At 42.1% G+C, this 27,667-nt stretch overlaps 1 protein-coding gene across 12 annotated transcripts in view; it reads right to left on the bottom strand.

The window, feature by feature from the left end:
* Positions 1–27,667, bottom strand: part of LOC124126027 (multiple epidermal growth factor-like domains protein 6) — a 59,354-nt gene that overhangs the window by 9,382 nt on the left and 22,305 nt on the right. For 4 of the 12 annotated variants that reach the window (XM_048383155.1, XM_048383156.1, XM_048383158.1 and 1 more), the window contains 18 exons: positions 27,123–27,257; positions 21,937–22,077; positions 21,547–21,687; positions 20,396–20,530; positions 18,010–18,141; positions 16,044–16,181; positions 14,566–14,703; positions 13,377–13,514; positions 12,497–12,634; positions 11,439–11,576; positions 10,884–11,018; positions 8,392–8,523; positions 6,963–7,100; positions 5,487–5,624; positions 4,307–4,444; positions 2,864–3,001; positions 1,850–1,987; positions 1,303–1,437 (listed from right to left, as the gene is read on the bottom strand). In XM_048383155.1, coding sequence (XP_048239112.1) covers positions 1,303–1,437; positions 1,850–1,987; positions 2,864–3,001; positions 4,307–4,444; positions 5,487–5,624; positions 6,963–7,100; positions 8,392–8,523; positions 10,884–11,018; positions 11,439–11,576; positions 12,497–12,634; positions 13,377–13,514; positions 14,566–14,703; positions 16,044–16,181; positions 18,010–18,141; positions 20,396–20,530; positions 21,547–21,687; positions 21,937–22,077; positions 27,123–27,257 — 2,466 coding nt within the window. The remainder of the gene's footprint in view (positions 1–1,302; positions 1,438–1,849; positions 1,988–2,863; positions 3,002–4,306; positions 4,445–5,486; positions 5,625–6,962; positions 7,101–8,391; positions 8,524–10,883; positions 11,019–11,438; positions 11,577–12,496; positions 12,635–13,376; positions 13,515–14,565; positions 14,704–16,043; positions 16,182–18,009; positions 18,142–20,395; positions 20,531–21,546; positions 21,688–21,936; positions 22,078–27,122; positions 27,258–27,667) is intronic. The other 8 variants (XM_048383157.1, XM_048383162.1, XM_048383160.1 and 5 more) reach the window with 8 other exon arrangements.

Below are 27,667 nucleotides of genomic sequence, written 5' to 3'. Positions count from 1 at the left end.
GTCCACTTCCCTGAGTGACTACAGGTCACTTACCTACGCCACATCTCTGCCTCGTCCACCTCCCTGACTGACTACAGGTCACTTACCTACGCCACATCTCTGCCCCGTCAACGTCCCTGACTGACTACAGGTCACTTACCCACGCCACATCTCTGCCCTATCCACTTCCTTGACTGACTACAGGTCACTTACCTACGCCACATCTCTACCCCGTCCACTAGCCTGAGTGACTACAGGTCACTTACCTACGCCACATCTCTTACCCGTCCACCTCCCTGACTGACTACAGGTCACTTAGCTACGTTACATCTCTGCCCCGTCCACCTCCCTGACTGACTACAGGTCACTAAGCTACGTTACATCTCTGCCCCGTCCACCTCCCTGACTGACTACAGGTCACTTACCTACGCCACATCTCTACCCCGTCCACCTCCCTGACTGACTACAGGTCACTAAGCTACGTTACATCTCTACCCCGTCCACCTCCCTGACTGACTACAGGTCACTAACCTACGCCACATCTCTTACCCGTCGACCTCCCTGACTGACTACAGGACACTTAGCTACGTTACATCTCTGTCCCGTCCACCTCCCTGACTGACTACAGGTCACTCACCTACGCCACATCTCTACCCCGTCCACCTCCCTGACTGACTACAGGTCACTTACCTACGCCACATCTCTACCCCGTCCACCTCCCTGACTGACTACAGGTCACTAAGCTACGTTACATCTCTACCCCGTCCACATCCCTGACTGACTACAGGTCACTTAGCTACGTTACATCTCTGCCCCGTCCACCTCCCTGACTGACTACAGGTCACTAAGCTACGTTACATCTCTGCCCCGTCCACCTCCCTGACTGACTACAGGTCACTTACCTACGCCACATCTCTACCCCGTCCACCTCCCTGACTGACTACAGGTCACTAAGCTACGTTACATCTCTGCCTTGTCCACTTCCCTGACTGACTACAGGTCACTCACCTACGCCACATCTCTACCCCGTCCACCTCCCTGACTGACTACAGGTCACTTACCTACGTTACATCTCTGCCTTGTCCACCTCCCTGACTGACTTCAGGTTACTTACCTACGCCACATCTCTGCCCGTCCACCTCCCTCACTGACTACAGGTCACTTACCTACGCCACATCTCTGCCCCATCCACTTCTCTGACTGACTACAGGTCACTTACCTACGCCACATCTCTTGCCCCGTCCAACTCCCTGACTGACTACAGGTCACTTACCTACGGTACATCTCTGCCTTGTCCACCCTCCCTGACTACAGGTCACTCACCTTCGTCACATCTCTGCCCCATCCAACCATCACTGCAACCCTCCTGATCACATGTTCCGGTAACAGGGCTGCACTTCCCTGCACACTGACCACAAGTCTCAGAACACCCGTCACCATATCTGCCTTCGTCACATTCTGTCGACAATAATGAAGCTGTTGAGAGACTCATTAATGGAAAAGGTTACACCCGTGTAACACATTAAAAGTGTTGTCAATAAAACACCACCATGTAGTCGACTGTTTGTTTGAGCAGGTATGAAATACGTTTATACCAAACAAAAGTTCGTTTACCAGTATTGATACAGTAAAGCCAGTTTTACCTCCTTGACATATTGAGCCCGTCCCATTACAGGCTGGCCTATCCTTCTTCCGCACCAGGCGTAATCAAACAATCACAAGGGTTATAGTGGAATGTAAGAAATGCACAAAGTTACAGACACATAATTATGTAAAAAAGATATTTCCAAAATATTGGACCTTCGTTTGTTTGATGCAAGACGTATTGTCTCTGAGTTGATCCAATGCAAAACACAAACGACTGTGATACCTTGGTGACATGTCATCCCTTGCCATCCTGGTTCACATCCATCCAGGCAGTCGCCTGATGTTTTGCTGCAGATGGCGTTACCACGACACTGGCCACATCTAGAGTTGCACTGAGCCCCATAGAAACGGTCCGTACACTCTGCGTGGTAGACAGTTTACATTGTGGACATGGTACGTTGGGATGACTATACGCACACCTTCTCAATTTCAATAGTCTTTTTTACGACGAGACTTTATGTGCTATTACGCTCATATGTTTTAGTTGCGGTCGTTAAGAAACTAAATTAACCTTTTTCGTGGATAAATTCTCGAATCTATTTGACTAATTGTCACGTGAGTGTCACAGATGAATTTCCTGTTTTATGTCTATCTATTTGATTACACTATTTCCTGTTTAATTTGTTTCATATCCGTATATTAGTTTATTGTGTGTGTATTCTTATAGACACATTGATTATATCGTATTAATTAAAATATGTGTTTGGAAATTTTGTGCTTTCAAAGCGGCAAATTTTGCCGTGGTCGGTGGGTTCGGAAATAAAAAAAACCAAAAGTACCGCCAAAGTATTGAACTCTTTTTAAATTCGTCGTGGTAATAGTTTGTCAGTCCTTCACATGATGTTCAAAATCTTTAGTTGTGAATGTAAAATTGAAAATATGTTTACGTTTAGAATAGAATAATCACAACAAATCATATGAATATTAATGAGTGGATATATACTGCAACATGTGCCTCCAGTCTTGATCATGATATTGTTGTAAGCCTCGTTAACAGCTTATAAATCATGATTTCATTGTTCATGTAGTAATCTTTAGTGACATACTATACGATAATCGGTGCGCCTTGTCATACGGAATCCACTCACTCACTGAACTACCCAAACACCCACTCACTCACAGAAACTTATATGTTATTATGTTATCTATACTTGTAGACCACACGTGCAGCAATGACGTATGGCCCTGTCCTGGACACTCAGAGAGTACAGACATCTTGTGACAAAAGCTGACTCACCTCCACAACGACTTCCTCCCCAGTTGCCCTCACAACCAAGGTGACAGGAGCCGTTGTAGGGACTGCAGTTCTTGTGACCACCTGCACACTGACCACACCGCCCTTCACACTTCAGGCCGTAACTGCCGGACTCGCATACTTGAAACAAAACAGATCTATATGACTAAAGCAAGGGAAATGGTGAACACCGAAATGGACGTGAATCTAAGATGCCTTCCCGCACACTGACCACACCGCCCTTCTCACCAAAGGCCGTAACTGGCGGCCTCGCATACTTTAAACAAAACAGATCTATATGACTAAAGCAAGGGAAATGGTGAACACCGAAATGGACGTGAATCTAAGATGCCTTCCTGCACACTGACCACACCGCCCTACAGAAAAGGAAGTGATAAAGACCTATACTTGTCATTAATTAAAATCGACCAAGATGCCAAACATGGCTCGTTCATTGATACCAACATTCAGATCTAGATTCATGCTTATTACATGTGTAAGTGCGACAGAATAAAAACACCCAGCACCTGTGACACAGTCACAAGATGAAAACATGTAGAAGTCATAACTGACATATTCGGGCCATCAGAATTAAACGGGTGTTAGTATACCGGGTTTTCTAAAATGTTAACCCATTGATCGTTGATTAATGAATGTAGAAGAGGAAAAAAATACATTAAGAGATATGTTCTGATTTCTTTCAAAGTTATGGTACAGAAAGTAAATACAATCAATATACTGCAAAATAACATATTGGGGACTCGGGTGCAGGGTTGCTTCCTTAATTTCCACACGACATACCAACATGTAGTGCTGTTATGTAAACTCACATTGCTGACAGTCCCTCCCTGCTCTGCCTGCCTGACTACAGGATATCACAGCATGTAGTGCCGTTATGTAAACTCACATTGCTGACAGTTCCTCCCTGCTCTGCCTGCCTGACTACAGGATATCACAACATGCAGTGCCGTTATGTAAACTCACATTGCTGACATCCCCTCCCTGTTCTGCCTGCCTGACTACAGGGTATCACAACATGTAGTGCTGTTATGTAAACTCACATTGCTGACAGCCCCTCCCTGTTCTGCCTGCCTGACTACAGAATATCACAACATGTAGTGCCGTTATGTAACCTCACATTGCTGAGAGCCCCTCCCTGTTCTGCCTGCCTGACTACAGTGTATCACAACATGCAGTGCCGTTATGTAAACTCACATTGCTGACATCCCCTCCCTGTTCTCCCTGCCTGACTACAGGATATCACAACATGCAGTGCCGTTATGTAAACTCACATTGCTGACATCCCCTCCCTGTTCTGCCTGCCTGACTACAGGGTATCACAACATGTAGTGCCGTTATGTAAACTCACATTGCTGACATCCCCTCCCTGTTCTGCCTGCCTGACTACAGGGTATCACAACATGTAGTGCCGTTATGTAGACTCACATCGCTGACAGCCCCTCCCTGTTCTGCCTGCCTCACAGCCGCTCCTGCACTCCCCCGTGGTCTTGTCACAGATCTCCGTCACAGTCAGGCAGAGACAGGACTGGGTACAGTCGACTCCGAAGTGACCATCTCTGCACTCTAGAAAAACGAAGTGTATTGTTAAATTTTAGCTTTCTTACAAAATAGATCAATACCAGTATAACATAAATATTAAATATTCGACAAGCGTAAGTGTTCCTAAAGATGAAAAATACACAGACTTTGAACCTCAGTTGATTATTGGAAGCCTGGTGTCACAGTCTAGTCTGAGGATAATGTACTGATGGAAACAAAGAAGGAGACGTCTTCAGTATAAAGGAGAGCAATTACACAGTATGTTCTCCAGAATACAACAAGACGTTTCTCTAACGACTGCATCTTAACACAACAGTAACTTAGGTTTGTATGCGCTTTCTGTTTGGTTTAAACATATTTCTATTTCAAATAAAAATTGGAATCGGTAAACAAAACAGCGCTTATTTGAATACCTCTCCCTACATAGAAATCAGGTAACAAACATAGTCAAGGTGTATACATACATAATATTTACACAAAAATACCTTGATGTTTAGTTATCAATTATGATCAGAAGTGTCCGGTTTTGATAGTCAGAATGATGGGGTTATACGTAATATTAAGTACTACATACTATACAGAAGAAACATATATATTATATGTGAGAGTTTGGTGTATTTTGTAAGTTTAAATCTGCCAGAATTTGTGATGAAAGTATCTCTTGATTTGCTTCAGTTGATAGGCCGTCACATCTGCAAGGTACGTTATTTAGATCATATCCTTTTTATGTAATGTAATAAATTGCAAACAAAGAAGAAGTGTAGCGGGTGACCACAGGAACAACCTGGGCTGTCAGTTATGAATCTAGCGAATGTATGTCTGTTCCCCAGTACAGGATAACCAGTTTGCCATGAGGAATTCCCTGAGTTCAACGAACACTACACTTCAATTAAATATTCGTAAAGTGCAGGATGATGACAATAATGTTTTCAGATTTTATTCCATACCAAATAAAATTCAGACATGTTCTAAGAGTTGGGAGAACTGTACCTGCTCCTTCGTGATCTTCAGAGTACAGTAGAAAAACGGAAGATCAGATCTAGATGGGTATATATTTGTATATTACCGTCACACCGATCTCCCTGCCACTTCTCTTTACAACCGGTCCTACATCTCCCGTCTGTTCTATTGCATCTGGGGTTACCTCCCTTACACTGGCCACACACATCTCCACACTGGAAGCCATAGCGTCCTCTAGGACATGCTGTGGGGTAGAACATGACACAATGGTTACCTCCCTTACACTGGCCACACAAATTTCCATATTGGAACCCATCGCGTCCTCTGGGACATGCTTTTGGCTAAAACATGACACAATGGTTACAGTGAACACAGGTGTATATATAATATGTACAACATGCTTTATTAGACACACTGGATATATACTCACATCAGGCTTGTATAAACCCACTCCTCTCCAGCATACTAGTGTTATTTTATGGAACAATATGTGTTTCATAGTTAATCAGCTATGAATGTCTTTCTGTGGAAATGTCTATATTCGGTGGAAGATTGAATTAATTAATGTCAGAATGCCGCACCCTGTCCATCCATTTCTAGAGCCACTGCTACAGTCTCCGTTTGTTTTGTCCCATGCCTAACTTCTGTTCTCACAGCGACATTGCCGACTCTCAGACCCCTGTGAATAAGGGTCCAATCTAGTCTAGAATGATTGGGCAAGTCTAGATTACCTCAGCTCCTGAATTTAAGCATTGATCTGGGGTCCATTATATGATTATTTATTTATTTGTGCAAGTATAAAAGATAACTTTATTTCTGGGACTAAGTCTTAGTCTTATGTTTGTATTGAACCAGTAGTTGTATTTCATTAGTGTTCAGAGATACCAACTACCGTTGACTGTTCGTTATAAATTTATTATGCTTTATGATGATATCCTTCATCTACAGAACTACAAATACCGGATGATGTACAACAGATTTATCACACGCTAAAAGGAGATAAACAAACTGCGTTTTCAATGTAGAGCTATGCTAGCTTTAGGTTGATGGTTGTCGATTTGAATTAAGGAAACACCGATGATATCCTGTCGCTAAATATACTCAAACATTGTTATGTAAATCAAATACTTTACATCCCACAGATGCTCTATTGGGGACATGTCAGGGGACATAGCGGGCCTGTGCAATGTCCGTATGACTTCTCGTCGGAGATAATCAGTGACGACCTGCGCAAGATGTGATCTGGCATTGTCATTTTTCAGTTTAAAATTTCTGCAGATAATTCCAGCGAATGGAACGACAGGACGCATACCAATATTATGACGTCGCACCCTCGTTGTGACCCCCAATATATATGAGGTCATAGTCGGATATAAAAAAGAGCTTAACATCCATCCTCTTTGTTTCCTCAACATCTGAAACATGCTCTCTTAGTCAATATCCATCATGCTTTTTGCCCATCCCGTATTGTCACACATGCTTTGAAGATTGTTGTGACTGCAACTCTACATTGTACGTACACATAAACATATGCTACATGGGTTCGACATCTGGATGTGATCGTCCCAACTGCACCACTCACGTGTTTGACAGTCCAGTCCTGTCCATCCGTCTTCACACCCAGAGACACATTGACCTGTCTTCTTGACACAAACTTCATCAGGATCCTTACATTTACACTTCATGTCACATCGGCCACCAAACCAGAAGTTACTGCACTCTGTAACAACAACAGTCAATCATCCACGGGAGGTCTTGTACAGACAACACATAACAGTCAACCAGCCATGAGAGGACGGAGCTCTTGTAAAGACAACCTATAACAGTCAACAAAATAAACAAGAGTATGAGATTCCTTGTAAAAGGTTTATTCTAAGTATTTTCAACTAAACAAAATAAAAAGTGTTATGGGTTCGTTTGTTGTCAGACAATAATTATTCCACTATTCATCCGTGTCAGTGTCATTACAAATCATACAGTAAAGTTGCTGTTGTAAGTCACCAAAAGTGGTTATACTGAAATCAGATCAGTCCTCATATCTTTGGGCAACATTGTGGGTTGTCCGGCATCCCATGATGCGATGCCTACAAACGGAATCACCCAACCATTGTAAACATCAGAAGATGACAAATTCCCCCACCCCCACAAATTCGAAAGATGAAAAAAACCTCTGTTACTTTTTAAGTCGAATTTGAAGAGAGAATTTCTATCAACTTGTTGCCATGGAAACAGGAAAAATTAATAGTTTGTAAATATCTTAATAGCAAAAGGCACCACTTCAACCTTTGATTTATACATGTACCAAGTTTGGATGAAAAATGTTGAATAGTTGTTTAATGTGCTCCGGAAACGACACCTACTTCCGTTTCTGCTAAGGACCAGGTTTTGATGAAAAGTCTTTCACAGCTTTGAAGTTGTGCTCTGGAAACGACATCTGTCAGGCGTCGACTATATACTCCCCCCCCCCCGCGCATTATATATCGGGGGAAAACAAAACGAAAATGATCAAAACGGAAATATGTGTATTGGCATCACATATAGAACCTGTGTTTGATTGATGAGAAATTTCAAAAATGAAACGGAAAATAAAGATATATAAATATTATACTTGAAGTTTAAGGACTCCATATGATGTCACATGATCCGTTCATTTCTCAACAAACTTTAAAAAATGACGCTTTCAAAGTGTAAACTTCACCTTTTGCACTGATACCCATAGAAACGGTCCGTACAATCTGCATGGTAGATAGATTACATTGTGGACATGGTACGTTCAATAGTCTTTTTTATGACGAGAGTTTATGTGCTATTACGCTCATATATTTTAGTTTCGGTCGTTAGGAAACTTAAACTAAATCAACTACCTCTTTTTTGTGGAAACATGTAAGTTGAAACACTAAAGAGATCATGTAGATTTGTATACTAACCTTTCTAGCATGTAACGTGGATTAAAAGTAAACCTTTGTCATGATGTCCTTAAGTATTGCAGCACTTTGTTAATGTCTCCTTACGTTTACAGAGCAGGGTCATGAATCCTGGATCACACTTGGCACACTCTCCTCCTATCTTGTCACATGGCACTCCTCCCTGACATCTCCCACACCTGGATGTACAGTTGAAGCCGTAGGTCCCGTCCTGACACGCTGTGAAATTACACCCTATGGTTAAAGCACGAAAACACATGTCTCCTTGTGTGTTGACGTTGAAATAGTCTGCACATGGGGGTGAAGCAAACTTTATTACTTTTATAAGATGCCGAATTTGAGACTAACCTTGAGTTTAATTTGAAATCAAATCCGTCATAAGCGTGACCGTCAATTGAAAATTCTCGAACAGGCTGACAGGCCGTTCCACCTAACTGCCCTTTCCCTTACCTTTCCCTTACCATGATAATCATGAATATCAGACGGTTATTGTCTGAACAATACACTGAATACTTTAACTCGTCATCTGACATTAATAATGGCCAGATGAATATAATTTATGATTGAATGTATCCTGGTTGATTCAGGGGCTACGTCACCTACATGTATAGGTGTGTGTACAGGAAAGTTCCTATGGTACAGGGACATATACCATTGATGTTTCTAATTTTACATTGGTTGTACAATAATTAAATTTTCGTTGTGTTCATGGGAATTCCTGCATTCTGATTAGCTGAATTGGTCACGTGTTATTGCATTCATTTCCCAATGAATGTAAAAAATTAAGCCACGCCCACCGCGGGCACTACTTTTATTACGGAATGTCGGGGAATCCCAATATTACAGTCGAGGGAATTCCCTTTCTGCTCACGTGTATCGTCATGCACAGGACATTTAGCGACTTTCATGCATATTCATTGTCCAAACTACCCTTTGAAACCGAAGGCCGAGAATGAATGAAACAGCAAACATGCAGGCTCGCTAGCCTGTTTTTTTCCCGCTCGCCCCGGTTCAACTTTCATGTCTTCGGGTTTCATTTATAACTAGCATTTCTCCAACTGTGATTTACCGTTATCAGGGAAGTAATGTTTGAATCACGCAGTAAATGACCATGTTATTTGAAACTGCCGCCTTCTCTCGGACATATTTCTTCCGGTTCGTTACAGTCTGACTGTTGCAGTTCTTTTCGCCTCAGTAGCAAATCAACGGAGAGTGAGATTAAAACAATGCTACGCGGATTCATACAGTTTGCACATCGGCTTTTCGATTGATACCTCAATGAACCGAAAAAAATATACAGTCAATGCTTATAATTAAATTCGACAACGTAAAACATGTTTTATCTACAATAGTTTAACCCAAAACAGTTGCATATATCAAAACAGACAAAAATGACGACATTGATAAACATTCCAGGTGTAGGAATACATACAGTGGCGTGACATGAATCAGGTGATCGTTTAATTTATGCACATAACTTGACACGCCTACACAGTCAGTAGCCAATCAACGGAGAGTGAGATTAAAACAATGCTACGCGGATTCATACAGTTTGCACATCGGCTTTTCGATTCATACCTCAATGAACCGAAAAAAATACACAGTCAATCCTTAAACCAAAAATCTAACTAGGATAGACAATGTATGCTATACTTTAGGATACTTAGGTACCAACACCACATGACTTATGGCTGTTGAAGATTTTAACATTAAATTGAAGAGGTCTAAATAAAACAGCCCAACATAAACAGGTATTAGGATTTATGGAAAAAGAAAAAGGACTAAATATTTTTGTTAATAATATGTCCATTTTACAAACGAACAAGACCAAATTATTGAACAACAATGGGGATATTAGTCCATATGAATGCAATGCCAGAGGGACCGGTATTATTTGAATTATTTTCAAGGGCGAGGAGGGGTGGGGGGAGTTATGTAGCACTTAATATTAAAACAGAAGACAAATAATACACATTAATAAATATATATGGTCCCAAGATAATCCTGAATTTATAGTAAATTGCTGTAACTAAAAATTAGAGGAATGACAATTTACTATAAGAAATGAGGAAAGATAAAGCTAAAGAAAAAGACTCAGACAATAAGCTGAATAATACGGAGAAAATTCCTGACTTAGTAACAAATGCAGCAGAAAAAAATTATGTTTTAAAAAGGTTAACAAAGTAAATGAGTAAAATAAATAATTTAAAAAACAAAATGAATATTTAAAAGGGCAAAACAAATATAGATTGAACAAAGGGAAAAGCGTACAGAATATGTCACCTACGTCGCAACTCTGCCCCGTCCACCCTCCCTGGCTACATGTCACTTACCTACGTCACATCTCTGCCCTGTCCACTTCCCTGACTACAGGTCACTCACCTTCGTCACATCTCTGCCCTGTCCACCTCCCTGACTACCGGTCACTTACCTACGTCACATCTCTGCCCTGTCCACCTCCCTGACTACAGGTCACTTACCTACGTCACATCTCTGCCCTGTCCACCTCCCTGACTACAGGTCACTTACCTATGTCACATCTCTGCCCTGTCCACCCTCCCTGGCTACAGGACACTCACCTACGTCACATCTCTGCCCCATCCACCCATCACTGCAACCCTCCTGATCACATGTTCCGGCAACAGGGCTGCACTTCCCTGCACACTGGTCACAAGTCTCAGAACACCCGGCACCATATCTGCCTTCGTCACATTCTGTCGACAATAGTCAAGCTGTTGAGAAACTCATTTATGAAAAAGGTTACACCCGTGTAACACACTAAAAGTGTTGTCAATAAAACACCACCATGTAGTCGACTGCTTGTTTGAGCAGGTATGAAAAACGTTTCTACCAAACAAAAGTTCGTTTACCAGTAATGATACAGTAAAGCCAGTTTTACCTCCTTGACATATTGAGCCCGTCCCATTACAGGCCGGCCTATCCTTCTTCCGCACCAGGCGTAATCAAACAATCACAAGGGTTATAGTGGAATGTAGGAAATGCACAAAGTTACAGACACATAATCATGTAAATTTAAATATAAATATTTTCCAAAATATTGGACCTTCGTTTGTTTGATGGAAGACGTATTGTCTCTGAGTTGATCCAATGCAAAACACAAACGACTGTGATACCTTGGTGACATGTCATCCCTTGCCATCCTGGTTCACATCCATCCGGGCAGTCGCCTGACGTTTTGCTGCAGATGGCGCTACCACGACACTGGCCACAGCTAGAGTTGCACTGAGCCCCATAGAAACGGTCCGTACACTCTGCGTGGAAGACAGTTTACATTGTGGACATGGTACGTTGAGACGACAATACGCACACTTTCTCAAATTCAATAGTCTTTTTTTATGACGAGAGTTTATGTGCTATTACGCTCATGTCTTTTAGTTTCCGTCGTAAGGACACTTAAACTAAATCAACTACCTCTTTTTGTGGAACAATTCTCGAATCTATTTGACTAATTGTCACGTGAGTGTCACAGATTGATTTCCTGTTATATGTCTATTTATTTGATCACAATATTTCCTGTTTATTTTGTTATGTATCTGTATACCAGTTTATTGTGTGTGTATTCTTATAGACACATTGATTGTCGCGTACTAATAAAAGTATATCTTTTGAAATTTTGTTTTTCCAAGCAGCAAATTTTGCCGTGGTCGTGGTAACCTAAAATAAAAAAAGGTTCCGCCTAAGTATTGAACTGTTTTCAAATTCTTTGTGGCAATAGTTTGTCAGTCACTCTCGTTCACATGATGATCCTAATCCTTAGTAGAAATATAACTAGTGTTGTGAATGTGTAAATGGAAATATGTATTATATTTAGAATAGAATGATCACAAATTATATGAATATTAATGAGTGGACGTTTACTGCTGCATGTGCCTCCGGATTTGATCATGACACCGTTCTAAGCCTTGTTGTCAGCTTATAAATCATGATTTCATTGTTCAATTGGCAATCTTTAGTCATATATCATACAATAATCTGTGGGACTGGTCATACAGAATTCACTCCCCCCCTCCCTCCCTCACTCACTCATTCACTTACCCACCAAAACACCCACTCACTTACATTATCTTATATTTTCCTATGTTATTCATCTATTCTAATGTGCAACAATGACGTATGGCCCTGTCCTGGACACTCAGAGAGTACACACATCTTGTGACAAAAGCTGACTCACCTCCACAACGACTTCCTCCCCAGTTGCCCTCACAACCAAGGTGACAGGAGCCGTTGTAGGGACTGCAGTTCTTGTGACCACCTGCACACTGACCACACCGCCCTTCACACTTCAGGCCGTAACTGCCGGACTCGCATACTTGAAACAAAACGTATCTATATGACTAAAGCAAGGGAAATGGTGAACACCGAAATGGACGTGAATCTAAGATGCCTTCCTGCACACTGACCACACCGCCCTTCACACCGCCCTACAGAAAGGGAAATGATAAAGACCTTTACTTGTCATTGAATAAAATCTACCGGGATGGCAAACGTGGCGTATTCATTGATACCAACATTCAGATCTAGATTCATGCTTATTACATTTGTAAGTGCAACAGAATAAAAACACCCAGCACCTGTGACACAGTCACAAGATGAAAACATGTAGAAGGCATAAATGACATATTCGGGCCATCAGAATTAAACGGGTGTTAGTATACCGGGTTTTCTAAAATGTTAACTCATTGATCTTTGATTGATGAATGTAGAAGAGGAAAAAAATACATTAGGAGATATGTTCTGATTTGTTTCAAAGTTATGGTACAGAAAGTAAACACAATCAATATACTGCAAAAAACCATATTGGGGACTCGGGTGCAAGGTTGCTACCTTGATTTCGACATGACATACCAACATGGTACTACTGGGTATCACAACATGTAGTGCCGTTTTGTAAACTCACATTGCTGACAGTCACTCCCTGTTCTGCCTGCCTGACTACAAGATATCACAGCATGCAGTGCCGTTATGTAAACTCACATTGCTGACATCCCCTCCCTGTTCTGCCTGCCTGACAACAGGATATCACAACATGTAGTGCCGTTATGTAAACTCACATCGCTGACAGCCCCTCCCTGTTCTGCCTGCCTCACAGCCGCTCCTGCACTCCCCCGTGGTCTTGTCACAGATCTCCGTTACATTCAGGCAGAGACAGGACTGGGTACAGTCGACTCCGAAGTGACCATCTCTGCACTCTGGAAAAACGAAGTGTATTGTTAAATTTTAGCTTTCTTACAAAATAGATCAATACCAGTTTAACATAAATATTTGACATTCGACAAGCGTAAGTGTTCCTAAAGATACAAAATACACAGACTTTGAACCTCAGTTGATTATTGGAAGCCTGGTGTCACAGTCTAGTCTGAGGATTATGTACTGATGGAAACAAAGAAGGAGACGTCTTCAGTATAAAGGAGAGCAATTACACCTGACACAGTATGTTCTCGAGAACACAACAAGACGTTTCTCTAACGACTGCATCTTAACACAAAAGTAAGTTAGGTTTCTATGCTCTTCCTGTTTGGTTTAATCATATTTTTATTTCAAATGAAAATTGGGATCGAGAAACAAAACAGCGCTTATTTGAATACCTCTCCATACATAGAAATCAGGTAACAAACATAGTCAAGGTGTATACATACATAATATTTACACAAAAATACCTTGATGGTTAGTTATCAAGTATGATCAGAAGTGTCCGGTTTTGATAGTCCGAATGATGGGGTTATACGTAATATTAAGTACTACATAATACACAGAAGATACATATATATTATATGTGAGAGTTTGGTGTATTTTGTAAGACTTAGTTTACATCGACCAGAATTTGTGATGAAAGTATCTCTTGATTTGCTTGAGTTGATAGGCCGTCACATCTGCAAGGTACTGTATTTATATCATATCCTTTTTTTGAAATGTAATGAATTGCAAACAAAGAAGAAGTGTAGCTGGTGACCACAGGAACAACCTGGGCTGTCAGTTATGAATCTAGCGAATGTATGTCTGTTCCCCAGTACAGTATAACCAGTTTTCCATGAGGAATTCCCTGAGTTCAACGAATACTACACTTCAATTAAATATTCGTAAAGTGCAGGATGATGACAATAATGTTTTCAGATTTTATTCCATACCAAATAAAATTCAGACATGTTCTAAGAGTTGGGAGAACTGTACCTGCTCAGGATCCCTAGAGTATAGTAGAAAAACGGAAGATCAGATCTAGATGGGTATATATTTGTATTTTACCGTCACACCGATCTCCCTGCCACTTCTCTTTACAACCGGTCTTACATCTCCCGTCTGTTCTATTGCATCTGGGGTTACCTCCCTTACACTGGCCACACACACCTCCACACTGGAAGCCATAGCGTCCTCTGGAACATCCTGTGGGGTAGAACATGACACAGTGGCTACCTCCCTTACACTGGCCACACAAACTTCCATATTGGAACCCACAGCGTCCTCTGAGACATGCTTTGGGCTAAAACATGACACAATGGTTACAGTGAACACAGGTGTATATATAATATGTATCACACGCCTTATTAAACACACTGGATATATACTCACATCAGACACGTATAAACCCACTCCTCTCCAGCATACTAGTGTTATTCTATGGAACAATATGTGTTATATAGTTAATCAGCTATGAATGTCTTTCTGTTGAAATGTCTATATTCGGTGGAAGATTGAATTGATTAATGTCAGAATGCCGCCCCCTGTCCATCTATTTCTACAGCCACTGCTACAGTCTCCGTTTGTTTTGTCGCATGCCTAACTTCTGTTCTCACAGCGACCTTGCCGACTCTCAGACCCCTGTGAATAAGGGTCCAACTCAAACCTAGAATGATTGGGCAAGTCTAGATTACCTCAGCTCCTGAATTTAAGCATTGGTCTGGGGTCCATTTATATGATTATTTATTTATTTGTGTATATATAAAAGATAGTTTTATTTCTGGGACTAGGTCTTAGTCTTATGTTTGTATTGAACCAGTAGTTGTATTTCATTAGTGTTCAGAGATACCAACTCCGTTGACTGTTCGTTATAAATTTATTATGCTTTATGATGATATCATTCATCTACACAGCTACAAATACCGGATGATGTACAAAAGATTTATCACACGCTTATAGGAGATAAACAAACTGCGTTTTCAATGTAGAGCTATGTTGCCTGTAGGTTGATGGTTTCGATTTGAGTTAAGGAAACACCGATGATATCCTGTCGCTGAATATATTCAAACATTGTTATGTAAATCAAATACTTTACATCCCACAGATGCTCTATTGGGGACATGTCAGAGGACATAGCGGGCCAGTCCAATGTCCGTATGCCTCCTCGTCGGAGATAATCAGTGACGACCTGCGCACGATGTGGTCTGGCATTGTCATCATTCAGTTTAAAATTTCTGCTGATAAATCCAGCGAATGGAACGACAGGACGCATACCAAAATTATGACGTCACACCCTCATTGTGACCCCCAATATATATCAGGTCATAGTCGGATATAAAGAAGAGCTTAACATTAACCCTCTTTGTTTCCTCAACATCTGAAACATGATCTCTTAGTCAATATCCATCATGCTTTTTGCCCATCCTGTATTGTCACACATGCTTTGAAGATTGTTGTGACTGCAACTCTACATTGTACGTACACATCTAACCATACGATACATGGGTTCGAGAACTGGATGTGATCACCCCCACTGCACTACTCACGTGTTTGACAGTCCAGTCCTGTCCATCCATCTTCACACCCAGAGACACACTGACCTGTCTTCTTGTCACACGCTTCATAAGTATCCTTACATTTACACTTCATGTCACATTGGCCACCAAACCAGAAGTTACTGCACTCTGGAACAACAACAGTCAATCATCCACGGGAGGTCTTGTACAGACAACACATAACAGTCAACAATCCATGAGAGTACGGAGCTCTTTGAAAGACAACCTATAACAGTCAACAGTCCAGGAGAGTGCGGAAGGTTTTGTAAAGACAATATATAACAGTCAACAAAATAAACAAGATTATGGGCTTCCTTGTAAAAGGTTTATTCTAAGTATTTTCAACCAAACAAAATACAAAAGTGTTATGGGTTCGTGTGTTGTCAGACAATAATTATTCCACTATTCATCCGTGCCACTGTTATTACATACCATACAGTAGGGTTCCTGTTGTTAGTCACCAAAAGTGGTTATACTGAAATCAGAGCAGTCCTCATATCTTTGGGCAACATTGTGTGTTGTCCGGCATCCCTTGATGCCTACAAGCGGAATCACCGAACCATTGTAAACAAGAGTCATCAGAAGATGACAAATTCCCCTGTCCCCCACAAATTCGAAAGATGAAAAAAACCTCTGAAGTTACTTTTAAGTACAACTTGATGAGAGAATTTCTATCTAATCAGTCAAAGTCAAACTTGTTGCCATGGAAACAGGAAAAGTTAATAGTTTGTAAATATCTTAATAGCAAAAGACACCACGTCAACCTTTGATTAATACATGTACCATTTTGGATGAAAATTGTTGAATAATTGTTTAGTTGTGCTCCGGAATCGACACCTACTTCCGTTTCAGCTAAGGACCAGGTGTGGACAAAAAAGTCTTTCATAGTTTTGAAGTTGTGCTCTGGAAACGACATCTACCCCGTACCCTTTCGAAACAGGTCCAAATAGTTCCATGGAAATCGAGAAAAATAAAAATGCCAGAAATCCCCAAATAGCAAAAGGCACCACTTCAGTATCTGTGTGATATATCTACTAAGTTTTGTTGAAAGTTATTGAACGGTTTTTGAGTTGTACTCCGGAAAAGAAATTATTACGGACGGACAGACGAGGAGTCGACTATATCTATATTCATGTGCTGTCACATGATGCATTCATTTCTCATCGAACTTGACGCTTTCAAAGTGTAAACTTCACCTTTTGCACTGAACCCAATAGAAACGGTCTCTACACTCTGCGTGGTAGACACAATTCGTTTACATTGTGGACGCACAACTTTATGTGCTATTACGCTCATATCTTTTAGTTAGGGTCGTTAGGAAACTTAAATTAAATCAACTACCTCTTTTTTGCGGAAAAGTTCTCGAATCTGTTTGACTAATTGTCACGTGAGTGTCACAGTTGGATTTCCTGTTTTATGTCTATTTATTGGATTACAATATTTCCTGTTTATTTGGTTTTGTAACCGTATACTAGTTTATTGTGTGTGTATTCTTATAGACACATTGATTGTCGCGCATTAATAAAAAATTATTTTTTTAATTTTGTGATTCCAAGCGGCAAATTTTGCCGCGGTCTGTGGGTTCGTAAACCTAAAAAAAGGAAAAGTTCTGCCTAAGTATTGAACTCTTTTTAAATTCTTCGTGGTAAAAGTTTGTCAGTCATTCTCCTTCACATGATGATCATAATCTTTAGTAGAAATATAACTAGAGCTGTGAATGTGTAAATGGACGCTGTGATCTTATTCAACATCTCGTGAGTATTTATCCCCAAAACATTTCGTTCTGTTTCGGAGACGAGTCTGAGTCAATCTTACACACGCGAATAATATCCATGTAAGTTGAAACACTAAAGAGATCATGTAGATTTGTAACCTTTCTAGCATGTAACTTGGATTAAAAGTAAACCTTTTGCATGATGTCCTTAAGTATTGCAGCACTTTGTTAATGTCTCCTTACGTTTACAGAGCGGGGTCGTGAATCCTGGATCACACTTGGCACAGTATCCTCCTATCTTGTCACATGGCACTCCTCCCTGACATCTCCCACACCTGGATGTACAGTTGAAGCCGTAGGTCCCGTCCTGACACGCTGTGAAATTACACCCTATGGTTAAAGCACGAAAACACATGTCTCCTAGTGCGTTGACGTTGAAATAGTCTACACATGGGGGTGAAGCAAACTTTATTACTTTTATAAGATGTCGAATTTGAGACTAACCTTGAGTTTAATTGGGATAGGTTTGAAATCAAATCCGTCATAAGCGGTACCGTCAATTGAAAATTCTCGAACAGGCTGACAGGCCGTTCCACCTAACTGCCCTTTCCCTTACCTTTCCCTTACCATGATAATCATGAATATCAGACGGTTATTGTCTGAACAATACACTGAATACTTTAACTCGTCATCTGACATTAATAATGGCCAGATGAATATAATTTATGATTGAATGTAACCTGGTTGATTCAGGGGCTACGTCACCACCATGTATAGGTGTATGTACAGGAAAGTTCCTATGGTACAAGGACATATACCATTGTTGTTTCTAATTTTACATTGTTTGTACAACCAAATATCAAACCACGATAGACAATGTATGCTATACTTTATGATACTTAGGTACCAACACCACATGACTTATGGCTGTTGAAGATTTTAACATTAAATTGAAGAGGTCTAAATAATACAGCCAAACATAAACAGGTATTAGGATTTATGGAAAAGAAAAAGGACTAAATATTTTTGTTAATAATATGTTCATTTTACAAACGAACAAGACCCAATTATTGAACAAACAATTGGGATATTAGTCCATATAACAGCAATGCCAGAGGGATCGGTATTATTTGAATTATTTTCAAGGGCGGGGAGGGGTGGGGGGAGTTATGTAGCACTTAATATTAAAACAGAAGACAAATAATACACATTAATAAATATATATGGTCCCAAATCAAGATAATCCTGAATTTATAGTAAACATTTAAAAAATGACAGAAGACTTGGATAGTGAGAGATTTATTCTTTGTGGAGCCCGGAATCCGGTATTAGATGGCAATAAGGATACTTGTAACTACAAACGCCTTAATAATCCAAAATAAAGAAATAGCTTACTAGAGCATGTAGAAACTTTATGTTTAAAGACCCTCGGAGAGAATCAAACCCACATAAAAGACGATACACCCGGGGGCAGCCTTCAACTCTTAATCATGAAATGAATATTCTGAACTACATGAAAACCTACAATAAAACCTTCACTAAATCAATACCAAAGCAAAAATAATCATTTTACTGGTTCATTAATGAACAACTAGTGTAGAAAATGCTGTAACTAAAAATTAGAGGAATGACAATTTACTATAAGAAATGAGGAAAGATGAAGCTAAAGAAAAAGACTCAGACAATAAGCTGAATAATACGGAGAAAGTTCCTGATTTAGTTACAAATGTAGCAGAAAAAAAATTATGTTTTAGAAGGTTAAACCAAGTAAATGAGTAAAATAAATAATTTAACAAACAAAATGAATATTTAAAAGAGCAAAACAAATATAGATTGAACAAAGGGAAAAGCGTACAGAATATGTCACTCACCTATGTCACATATCTCCCCCGTCCACCCTCCCTGGCTACAGGTCACTCACCTACGTCATTTCTCTGCCCCGTCCACCTTCCCTGAATATAGGTCACTCACCTACGTCACATATCTGCCCCGTCTACCTCCCTGGCTACAGGTCACTCACCAACGTCACATCTCTGCCCCGTCCGCCCTCCCTGACTACAGGTCACTTACCTACGTCACACCTCTGCCTTGTCCATCTCCCTGACTACAAGTCACTTACCTACGTCACATCATTGCCCCGTCCACCCTCCCTGACTACAGGTCACTCACCTACGTCACTTCTCTGCCCCGTCCACCCTCCCTGACTACAGGTCACTCACTTACGTCACTTCTCTGCCCCGTCCACCCTCCCTGACTACAGGTCACTCACCTACGTCACATATCTGCCCCGTCCACCCTTCCTGACTACAGCTCACTTACCTACGTCACATCTCTGCCCCGTCCACCCTCCCTGGCTACAGGTCACTTAGCTACACCACGTCTCTGCCCCGTCCACCATCCCTGACTGACTACAGGTCACTCCCCTACGTCGCATCTCTGCCCCGTCCACCCTCCCTGACTGACTACAGGTCACTCACCTTCGACACATCTCTGCCCTGTCCACCCTCCCTGACTACAGGTCACATACCTACGTCACATCTCTGCGCCGTCCACCCTTGTCGTTACTACAGGTCACTCATCTACGTCACATGTCTGCCCCGCCCACCCTTCCTGACTACAGGACACTCACCTTCGTCACATCTCTGCCCCATCCACCCATCACTGCAACCCTCCTGATCACATGTTCCGGTAACAGGGCTGCACTTCCCTGCACACTGACCACAAATCTCAGAACACCCGTCACCATATCTGCCTTCGTCACATTCTGTCGACAATAGTGAAGCTGTTGAGAAACTCATTTATGAAAAAGATTACACCCTTGTAACACATTAGAAGTGTTGTCAATAAAACACCACTTTGTAGTCGACTGCCTGTTTGAGCAGGTATGAAAAACGTTTCTACCAAACAAAAGTTCGTTTACCAGTATTGATACAGTAAAGCCAGTTTTACCTCCTTGACATATTGAGCTCGTCCCATTACAGGCCGGCCTATCCTTCTTCCGCACCAGGCGTAATCAAACAATCACAAGGGTTATAGTGGAATGTAAGAAATGCACAAAGTTACAGACACATAATTATGTAAATTTAAATATAAATATTTTCCAAAATATTGGACCTTCGTTTGTTTGATGCAAGACGTATTGTCTCTGAGTTGATCCAATGCAAAACACAAACGACTGTGATACCTTGGTGACACATTTGCCAGACAGACCAAGCTACCATAGGTCATGTCACACCCACATTCTACCAAGTCAGCCCACAGCTAAGTTACATTTGCCAGACAGACCAAGCTACCATAGGTCATGTCACACCTATATTCTACCGGGTCCGCCTACAGCTAAGTTACATTTGCCAGACAGACCAAGCTACCATAGGTCATGTCACACCTATATTCTACCGGGTCCGCCTACAGCTAAGTTACATTTGCCAGACAGACCAAGCTACCATAGGTCATGTCACACACACATTCTACCGGGTCCGCCTACAGCTAAGTTACATTTGCCAGACAGACCAAGCTACCATAGGTCATGTCACAGCCACATTCTACCGGGTCCGCCCACAGCTACGTTACATTTGCCAGACAGACCAAGCTACCATAGGTCATGTCACACCCACATTCTACCAGGTCCGCCCACAGCTAAGTTACATTTGCCAGACAGACCAAGCTACCATAGGTCATGTCACACCCACATTCTACCGAGTACGCCCACAGCTATGACACCGGTTGCAAGACAGGTGACTCCAACAGATTCCAGAGCAAGACCACGGTGCGTACGCGTACCTCTCAGATGACACGTCGGTCCAACATACTTGGGCCTGCACCCTCGGGAACACTCTCCTGTGATGGGGTGGCAGTCCTCCCCGAGACACATCCCACATGTCTCGTTGCAGTTGTAGCCGTAGAGGCCAGTGTCGTTGCAGGCTGATTGAAAGAATAACAATGTATGAGTCACTGACTGTAGTTTCCATCGATCAATTCTGATTTAACATCTGTACCACAGTATTAGGAATATCAAGACTTCAACCTTGCTGTACCAGGGGAGGATGTTGGACACCACAAACAACTAAGAAACGTTGTAATACATCGAATGTCATGGTCGAATTGGCCTGTACCTTCCTCTGTTCTAATCCTATTTTACGTGGATGTACGACCATAACGTGACCAACCCACCTGTTCCACATTGAAGTCCCATCCATCCTCTCTCACACCTCGAACCCGGACACTGTCCTGTCACCTTGCCACACACATGTCCAGCCAGACACTGACCACAGCGTTGTCCGCAGTTTAGACCAAAGGTACCGTCTGTACATGCTACATACAAGAAACACTGATTTTAATATACACATTCTGATTTGGCATTATAATATTCTAAACAGTTAACGGTAAAAAAATTCAAAACCTGGAAATTGATAATACAGATGAATTCATTAAACTAAAACGGTCTTCAGGTCAATGTATTCTGAATACATCATAACAAAAAAATCATAGAGGTTAAATTATTTACACAATGATCATTGAATTACGAGTATATGTAAATAAAGAGTGTTAATATGTATAACACAATCCTTACATGATAATCATGAATATCAGACGGTTATTGTCTGAACAATACACTGAATACTTTAACTCGTCATCTGACATTAATAATGAGCAGATGAATGTAATTTATAATTGAATGTATCCTGGTTGATTCAGGGGCTACGTCACCACCATGTATAGGTGTATGTACAGGAAAGTTCCTGTGGTACAAGGACATATACCATTGTTGTTTCTAATTTTACATTGTTTGTACAACCAAAAATCAAACCACGATAGACAATGTATGCTATACTTAAGGATACTTAGGTACCAACACCACATGACTTATGGCTGTTGAAGATTTTAACATTAAATTGAAGAGGTCTAAATAATACAGCCAAACATAAACAGGTATTAGGATTTATGGAAAAGAAAAAGGACTAAATATTTTTGTTTATAATATGTCCATTTTACAAGCAACAAGACCAAATTATTGAACAACAATGGGGATATTAGTCCATATAAAACCAATGCCAGAGGGACCGGTATTATTTTAAATTTTTTCGAGTGCGGGGGGAGTTATGTAGCACAATATTAAAACAGAAGAAAAAATAATACACATTAATAGAGGTTATCACGCGAGTGTGTTTGGGGATGGTAAATATCCTGCATTAGGAATAAACATTGTATTTAGCGAGCCTTGGCGAGCTAAATAGATAGTGTTTATTCCTAATACAGGATATTTACCATCCCCAAACGCACAAGCGTGATAACCTCTTTATCATATAATGTCATTCTTTAATTCTGTGCTTCAAAATCGCTTTCCCTCTCTCATAAACATTACCGAAACATTGCGAGTTTTCCTGGAATACGCGCATTAATATTTATTACGTCACAGGGTAAGTGATGTGTCAGTCGGACAGTGACAGTAGCCAATATAGTTCCAACTGAAATCTGTTTCTTATACAGTGGCGAAGCAACATATACGCAAAACGACAATTGTCTTTAATTGCCTTTCGCGGCAATCATCTGTCTGTCTGCTAGAGTAACTGCCCTTTGTCAAAGGGAAGCTACTCTAAACCTAGTCTGTGAGACGTCACGGCCACGGTCAGACGTTGTTGACAGTCGGTCTGTCCTGTCATAACGTTAAAAAGTGTAGTCAGATGTACACACAGCGACAAAACGAAACAAGGTAACAATTCAAACATATTTCGGCCAAATCCAACTATTTTAATTTGTGGAGAAGGTTTCAGGCCGCAGAGGTCTACAAGCACAGATATGGCTACTGATCCCGCTCGGCTAGGCCTCGTGCCCTCGCAAAATTGTTTCTCCAAAGTTGCCAAAACTTATAAAATGCCTTCGCTACGTCACAGTTAGACACTGATTTTCAGTATATTATACTTTTGATAATGATAGCAATTATCTCTGTAGTTTATCCAGATTCCCGATGGTTAATTCTGACTAGATCGCCGAATGACAAGGGCGACGCCATGTTTGTTTATAAACAATGAAAGTAGTCCCTACTTGACCTTTAATATTTGCATCTCTATCCGCATATGACCCCAACGGATATCGTTTTTATCCGTTGGCTTTATCCTGCCGAGAAACCTACCCATTATATGATAAATAAATATATATGGTCCCTATCAAGATAATACTGAATTTATAGAAAACATTTTTAAAAATGACAGAAATCTTGGAGAGTGAGAGATTTATTCTTCGTGGAGACGGGATTCTGGTATTAGATGGCAATAATGATACCTGTAACTACAAACGCCTTAATAATCCAAAATAAAGAAATAGCTTACTAGAGCATGTGGATACTTTATGTTTAAAGACCCTCGGAGAGAATCAAACCCACATAAAAGACGATACATCCGGGGGCAGCCTTCAACTCTTAATCATGAAATGAATATTCTGAACTACATGAAAACCTACAATAAAACCTACACTAAATCAATACCAAAGCATAAATAATCATTTTACTGGTTCACTAATGAACAACTAATTTAGAAAATGCTGTAACTAAAAATTAGAGGAATGACAAATTACTATAAGAAATGAGGAAAGATGAAGCTAAAGAAAGAGACTCAGACAATAAGCTGAATAATACGGAGAAAGTTCCTGATTTAGTAACAAATGCAGCAGAAAAAAGTTTTAAAAAGGTTAAACCAAGTAAATGAGTAAAATAAATAATTTAAAAAACAAAATGAATATTTAAAAGAGCAAAATAAATATAGATTGAACAAGGGGAAAAGCGTACAGAATATGTCACCTACGTCGCAACTCTGCCCTGTCCACCCTCCGTGGCTACAGGTCACTTACCTACGTCACATCTCTGCCCTGTCCACCCCCCTGACTACAGGTCACTTACCTACGTCACATCTCTGCCCTGTCCACCCTCCCTGACTACAGGTCACTTACCCACGTCACATCTCTGCCCGTCCACCTCCCTCACTGACTACAGGTCACTTACCTACGCCACATCTCTGCCCCATCCACTTCTCTGACTGACTACAGGTCACATACCTACGCCACATCTCTGCCCCGTCCACCTCCCTGACTGACTACAGGTCACTTAGCTACATTACATCTCTGGCCCGTCCACCTCCCTCACTGACTACAGGTCACTCAGCTCAATCACATCTCTATCCCGTCCACCTCCCTGACTGACTACCGGTCAGTTAGCTACGTTACACCTCTGCCCCGTCCACCTCCCTGACTGACTACAGGTCAATTAGCTATGCCACGTCTCTGCCCCGTCCACTTCCCAGACTACAGGTCATTTAGCTACGTTTCATCTCTGCCCCGTCCACCTCCCTGACAAAATACAGGTCACTTAGCTACGCCACATCTCTGCCCCGTCCACCTCCCTGACTGACTACAGGTCACTTAGCTACGCCACATCTCTGCCCCGTCCACCTCCCTCACTGACTACAGGTCACTTAGCTACGTTACATCTCTGCCCCGTCCACCTCCCTCACTGACTACAGGTCACTTACCTAAGCCACATCTCTGCCCCGTGCACCTCCCTCACTGACTACAGGTCACTTAGCTATGCCACGTCTCTGCCCCGTCCACCCTCCCTGACTACAGGTCATTTAGCTAGTTCCATCTCTGCCCCGTCCACCTCCCTCACTGACTACAGGTCACTTAGCTACGTTCCATCTCTGCCCCGTCCACCTCCCTGACTGACTACAGGTCACTTAGCTATGTTACATCTCTGCCCAGTCCACCTCCCTGACTGACTACAGGTCACTTAGCTACGTTCCATCTCTGCCCCGTCCACCTACCTGACTGACTACAGGTCACTTAGCTACGCCACATCTCTGCCCCGTCCACCTCCCTGACTGACTACAGGTCACTTAGCTACGCCACATCTCTGCCCCGTCCACCTCCCTCACTGACTACAGGTCACTTAGCTACGTTACATCTCTGCCCCGTCCACCTCCCTCACTGACTACAGGTCACTTACCTAAGCCACATCTCTGCCCCGTGCACCTCCCTCACTGACTACAGGTCACTTAGCTATGCCACGTCTCTGCCCCGTCCACCCTCCCTGACAACAGGTCATTTAGCTAGTTCCATCTCTGCCCCGTCCACCTCCCTCACTGACTACAGGTCACTTAGCTACGTTCCATCTCTGCCCCGTCCACCTCCCTGACTGACTACAGGTCACTTAGCTATGTTACATCTCTGCCCAGTCCACCTCCCTGACTGACTACAGGTCACTTAGCTACGTTCCATCTCTGCCCCGTCCACCTACCTGACTGACTACAGGTCACTTAGCTACGCCACATCTCTGCCCCGTCCACCTCCCTCACTGACTACAGGTCACTTAGCTACGTTACATCTCTGCCCCATCCACCTCCCTGACTGACTACAGGTCACTTACCTACGTCACATCTCTGCCCCGTCCACCTCCCTCACTGACTACAGGTCACTTAGCTATGTTACATCTCTGCCCCGTCCACCTCCCTGACTGACTACAGGTCACTTAGCTACGTTCCATCTCTGCCCCGTCCACCTCCCTGACTGACTACAGGTCACTTAGCTATGTTACATCTCTGCCCCGTCCACCTCCCTGACTGACTACAGGTCATTTAGCTAGTTCCATCTCTGCCCCGTCCACCTCCCTCACTGACTACAGGTCATTTAGCTAGTTCCATCTCTGCCCCGTCCACCTCCCTGACTGACTACAGGTCACTTAGCTATGTTACATCTCTGCCCCGTCCACCTCCCTGACTGACTACAGGTCACTTAGCTACGTTCCATCTCTGCCCCGTCCACCTCCCTGACTGACTACAGGTCACTTAGCTATGTTACATCTCTGCCCCGTCCACCTCCCTGACTGACTACAGGTCACTTAGCTACGTTCCATCTCTGCCCCGTCCACCTCCCTGACTGACTACAGGTCACTTAGCTATGTTACATCTCTGCCCCGTCCACCTCCCTGACTGACTACAGGTCACTTAGCTAGTTCCATCTCTGCCCCGTCCACCTCCCTGACTGACTACAGGTCACTTACCTAAGCCACATCTCTGCCCCTAACGACTTCCCTGACTGACTACAGGTCACTTACCTACGCCACATCTCTGCCCCGTCCACTTCCCTGACTGACTACAGGTCACTTAGCTACGTTACATCTCTGCCCCATCCACCTCCCTGACTGACTACAGGTCACTTACCTACGTCACATCTCTGCCTTGTCCACCCTCCCTGACTACAGGTCACTTACCTACGTTAGATCTCTGCCCCGTCCACCCTCACTGACTACGGGTCACTTACCTACGTTACATCTCTGCCCCGTCCACCCTCCCTGACTACAGGTCACTCACCTTCGTCACATCTCTGCCCCATCCACCCATCACTGCAACCCTCCTGATCACATGTTCCGTTTACAGGGCTGCACTTCCCTGCACACTGACCACAAGTCTCAGAACACCCGGCACCATATCTGCCTTCGTCACATTCTGTCGAAAATAATGAAGCTGTTGAGAGACTCATTTATGAAAAGGTTACACCCTTGTAACACATTAAAAGTGTTGTCAATAAAACACCACTTTGTAGTCGACTGTTTGTTTGAGCAGGTATGAAATACGTTTCTACCAAACAAAAGTTCGTTTACCAGTATTGATACAGTAAAGCCAGTTTTACCTCCTTGACATATTGAGCTCGTCCCATTACAGGCCGGCCTATCCTTCCTCCGCACCAGGCGTAATCAAACAATCACAGGGGTTATAGTGGAATGTAAGAAATGCACAAAGTTACAGACACATAATTATGTAAATTTAAATATAAATATTTTCCAAAATATTGGACCTTCGTTTGTTTGATGCAAGACGTATTGTCTCTGAGTTGATCCAATGCAAAACACAAACGA

The sequence above is a fragment of the Haliotis rufescens genome, unplaced genomic scaffold (assembly GCF_023055435.1).
Source record: "Haliotis rufescens isolate VD_foot unplaced genomic scaffold, xgHalRufe1.0.p SCAF_45, whole genome shotgun sequence".
Taxonomy (NCBI): Eukaryota; Metazoa; Mollusca; class Gastropoda; order Lepetellida; family Haliotidae; genus Haliotis; species Haliotis rufescens.
Note: the sequence above shows the minus strand (reverse complement) of the source record. Positions and strands in the feature narration are given on the sequence as shown.